At 44.9% G+C, this 4,940-nt stretch overlaps 1 protein-coding gene across 1 annotated transcript; it reads left to right on the plus strand.

Moving 5' to 3' along the window:
* The first annotated feature begins 545 nt into the window (after positions 1–545).
* Positions 546–4,733, plus strand: LOC118989594 (histone-lysine N-methyltransferase PRDM9-like). The gene is made up of 5 exons (XM_037049920.1): positions 546–762; positions 962–1,233; positions 1,644–1,711; positions 2,830–3,023; positions 4,576–4,733. The coding sequence occupies exons 1-5, from the start codon at positions 573–575 to the stop codon at positions 4,731–4,733; spliced, it is 882 nt and encodes a 293-aa protein (XP_036905815.1). The 5' UTR covers positions 546–572.
* Positions 4,734–4,940: the final 207 nt, after the last annotated feature.

Below are 4,940 nucleotides of genomic sequence, written 5' to 3' on the forward strand. Positions count from 1 at the left end.
CCCCTCCTGGAGAAGCATGTGCCTTTGGAAAGCACACTAGACAAAAATCAGGTAAGAAGAAAATAATTTGGAAACTTTAGTTCCTCTAAGTCCTATAGAAGGGCTGCTAAGTATGACCCAGGTACATGGGGCAGACTTTGGATGGGCCTGGATTTAAGCTTGAGGCTGAAGTTACCACTGGACCTTTAAAGGGGCAAATCCTATAAATTCTCTGAGCTCCTGCATACTAATGTGTAAGGTAAAGATACTTCACCCATATGTTGTTTGAAAACATTAAATTGAATTTAATACAGGTGACACATGCAAGTTGTCCAATACATCCATCTGTGATAATAGCAACCACACTTTATTGGTGTTGTATGCCCAGGCCTTTACTCAATGCCTACTACATAATGTGCGCTCCATAAATATTTTATGAATGATTACAGTTTGTCAAGTTAAACCTACTAATGGGAAGATCTAGAAACTAAAATTGAATCAAACATCTATAGTTAATATGGGATATTCATCTTCTGAACCAATAGTTAATGGAGTAAAATACCAGAGTATGCAAAAAGACAGGTGATCGTTTGATGAGAGGAGATTGTGTGTTATATGATAAAATGGGAGCTAACACTCCACACCACACCAGCCTCGTTTACCTGGCCTTCTCCAACTTAGAACTCAAGAGAAAGGAAATGGATGTGAAGATGTGCAACCTACAAGAAAGAAAGGGCCATGTGTACCAAGAGATCATCGAGCCCCAGGATGATGACTACCTTTGTAAGTGACCCACACTAAGAAGTATATTACGATACAATAATTTCATTTAGTCCTTTGGTCCCCAAATCATTCCCTTCCTCTAGTGACCTGGAGTACAGAATTGAGTCTCAGTGATATGAGTACTGGGCTCCCTCTGAAGCTCTTTGTGTCCACGAACATGCACTATACCTTTCCTAACCCCTGTTGCTCTCACCTCCAGATTGTGAGAAGTGTCAGAACTTCTTCATCGACAGCTGTGCTGTGCATGGGCCCCCTACATTTGTAAAGGACAGTGCAGTGGACAAGGGGCATCCCCACCGCTCAGCCCTCACCCTGCCCCCTGGGTTGAGAATCGGCCCATCGGGCATCCCTGAGGCTGGGCTTGGAGTGTGGAATGAAGCAGCTGATTTGCCTGTGGGTCTGCACTTTGGCCCTTATGAAGGACACGTCACAGAAGATGAAGAGGCAGCCAAGAGCAGATACTCCTGGCTGGTGAGAACTATTTACCTCTTCCACTGTCCTCTTGCTTCCCACATTCCTTCTGAGGCTTGCAGGGACCTCACCTCTTATGTGCTAGACATGGAGGAGACAATGTGGTCAGCTCTGTGTACTGACTGGACTTTACATGGACACAGAGCTCCTGTTCAAAGATCAGAGAGTAAGTGGAAACAAAGTGGTGCAGACACAAAGGAGTGGCTCCTCGTGGGGCTCCTGCTCTGATTAGACAGGTAGACTCGGACGTGTAGGTGATGAGTAAGAAAAATATCACATGGTCACAGCTGGCAGTTGAATCCCCATGCAGGCAGAAAGAGCTTTGATGACAATAGAGTAAAATAATTCTTCTGACTATTACCTCCCCACAAAAAAAGTAAAAGGTCTTTAACTTCTTTTCTGAAACACAGATCACCAAAGGGAGAAACTGCTATGCGTATGTGGATGGGAAGGACAGATCCTGGGCCAACTGGATGAGGTGAGGTCAACAGATCTCTGGGTACCGGAGGGGACACTCATCCCCCACAAGCCCATATATCTGCCCCTCTCATCATGCTTCTCAGTGGTCTCTCTTAATCCTTTTTTACCTCTTTTTCTCCATACAATGTTCTTTCATTTTAGGGGACATTTAGAAAAAAGTATAACATGTCCTCAAAGTATAAAGCTCTCTACTGGACACAATGTGGGCGCTGGTAAGGACCTTGAAGAGCCTAGATTCACCAGGGACACTGGATTACGCTTCCATTTATCAAATGAACATTAAGCACTTGCTGTAATCCAGTTTAGGTGAAGGAATACATTCCTTAAACAGATCACACAACCCATGTCCTTATGAAGGACTTCTCACAGACAGAAAAACAATTGCTTTTAGAAGCATTTAACTATAATTTCCAAGACGTGCACAGTGTCAAGATAGCACAAACCAGTGGTGTCCTAAATCTGTGAGGGCAGCAAAACCATCCCAGCCTCCTTCTAACTAGAGCTGGGCTCTGAGACCTGCAGAGGAACAGTCATGGGCCCTTTCCTGAGAGGGGCTGTCTTTGACCAGGGTTCACAGAATGTGAATCAACTACTGTTGTTCTGTTTTATTCTAACAAGACAAAAAGACCTCCAATGGTAACCTTGGGCAGGCAAGTGAATGGTATCCTACATAAAGTGTAGTGGGGTTGGAGAAAGGCCTCGCAAGAAAAAACAGACGTGGGCTGAGTACTGGATAACTAGTGAGCTAATTCAGAAGCAGAGCCCTAGATCAAGCACCAGGTTCTCTGGTGTGAGACAACTTAATTGAGAGCTTGGAGAAGCCAGAGATCACTGGATATTATGGGCAATCAGTGGAGGTTAAGTCTAGAAGTGGGTTTTAGCAAATGGTGTTAGGCAGGATGAACACTGCAAGCAGGAATTAGAGGTAGGAATTCACATGACACGCTGACAGACGCTTTTAGACACTGAACAGAAGGTTCCCCGGGAGCATTAGGGGCAGTGGGCAACACCAGAGCCCGAGGGCCTTAAGAATCAGTGAGGAGCTGGACATGTATGTAACAGGTAGTGGGAACTCATCACTGTGGTTTTCTTTCCCTTCATCTGCCTCAATCCCAGGTATGTGAACTGTGCCCGGGATGATGAAGAGCAGAACCTGGTGGCCTTTCAATACCATGGGCAGATTTTCTACCGAACCTGCCGGATCATCAGACCAGGCTGTGAGCTGCTGGTCTGGTGCGGGGACGAGTATGGCCAGGAGCTGGACAGCAAGTGGGGCAGCAAGTGGAAGAGAGAGCTCGCGGCTGGGAGAGGTGGGCACCACTGTTCTTCAAAACACAAAGAAAAGAGAGAATTCTCCATAGAAATATTCATGACCCAACTCTTCAGTAGAATAAAATCCAGTCTAAAGTCAGTATACTTTCAAATCACATGCTTCAGAAATTCACAATTTATTCATATGCCTTTGACTCTTAGGCAAAATTTTTATATTTTGTATTTTCAAAATACTTCATGAGCAAAATATACAACTGCATATAGTACTGAAAGATTGAGGGGCAAAAAAAAGTTTTCTAGCACTAACCAGCTCTCTCACCAAGGCAGTTTTTCTGACACATTTATAGCTGTTTCATCTTAATTTTCCTCCATACTTCTAAATAAAACATTTTTGTTTATAGGCATTCATTATTTTTTAAAGAGTTTGCCCTGCCTGGTTCGGCTCAGAGAATTGAGCACTGGCCTGTGAACCAAAGGCCTGCCAGTTGGATTCTCAGTTGGGAGCACATGTGTGGGCTTTGGGCCAGATCCCCAGGAGGGGCCGTGTAAGAGTAAACCACACATTGACGTTTTCTGCCTCTCCCTCCTTCCTTTCCCCCTTTTCTGAAAATAAATACATAATTCAAATCTTTTTAAACAAAATTTTAGTTATTTTTACAGAACGAGGAAAGCAAGGATACAGAAAGTCAGTGTATAAGAGAAACAATCGGGTGCCCTGGCTGGTGTAGCTCAGTGGATTGAGCGCGGGCCTGAGAACCAGAGGTTCGAGGTTCGATTCCCAGTCAGGGCACATGCCTGGGTTGCAGGTGGGTTCCCTGCAGGCCAACTCCCAGCAGGGGACACACAAAAGGCAACCATACATTGATGTTTCTCTCCCTCTCTCCTTCCCCTCTAAAGATAAATAAATAAAATTTTTTAAAAAAGAGAAACAATCAGTTGTCGCTGGCACACACCCAACTGGCCCACAACCCTGGCATGTGCCCTGACTGGGAATCAAACTTGTAACCTTAACATTTTCAGACAATACCCAACCCACCAGTGCATTCGTTCATCATTTCAGTGAATTATTATGTGAGATCCTACTCTGGCACACAGCATCCTGGGACCTGGAAATACAAATTAACATGAGGATGAGAATCACTGCTATTGAGGAACTGACGGGTGAAGGAGGGAAACCCAGGCACACGTACTTGCATGTGCATTATACTACACAGCAATGAATACTTTGGAGAAAACTAATCCAGGACAAGTGCCTAAGGGATCAGTGTGAGGGGAGGTGTGGTGTGGCAGGTGGTCTGGGAAGGGCTCTCAGGAGATATCATTTACAAAATGACCTGGGGGCAAAAGATCCCAGGCAGAGGGAGCAGCTAGTGCAGGGAAGAAAAGAGGTGGGGCGTTGAATTGGCTGGGGGTCACTCAGGTCTTGTCTCAGCATAGAGGATAAGAACAGTTCAGACAGATGCTTAGCAGCCCAGAAATGCAGTGTCAATGATCTGAGTTGAGACACTGGGGACTTTTGCAGAGTTAAAGTGTGCAGTCAGCTGTAGCATGGTGTGTTCTCTGTTCTGATTATGCTCTGCTAATTTTTAGAAAATAAACTCCAGTGGGGAATCCCCTCAGAGATTACTTCATCTCCAAGGGACAGCACATGGTGGAATAAGCCAGAGAGTAAGAGGAGTCAGGCGTATACAAAGTGGTTGGAGAAATTTTTTGAAACAGGACTTCTCAGTGTATTTGAAATGGACTAACACTGAATGAAATGATGCATAAATATCTGTTGTGAGGCCTGAGGACGGACTTTTTTTTTTAAAGATGTTATTTATTTATTTTAGCAGGGAGAGGGAAACATCAATGTGTGGTTCCCTCTCACATGCTCCCTGCTGGGGACTTGGCCCACAACCCAGGCTCGTGCCCTGACTGGGAATCAAACCTGTGACCCCTTGCAGGGCTGGCAC

This window comes from Sturnira hondurensis, unplaced genomic scaffold (assembly GCF_014824575.4).
Source record: "Sturnira hondurensis isolate 20B ecotype Veracruz unplaced genomic scaffold, ASM1482457v3 Scaffold0006496, whole genome shotgun sequence".
NCBI classification, from domain to species: Eukaryota; Metazoa; Chordata; class Mammalia; order Chiroptera; family Phyllostomidae; genus Sturnira; species Sturnira hondurensis.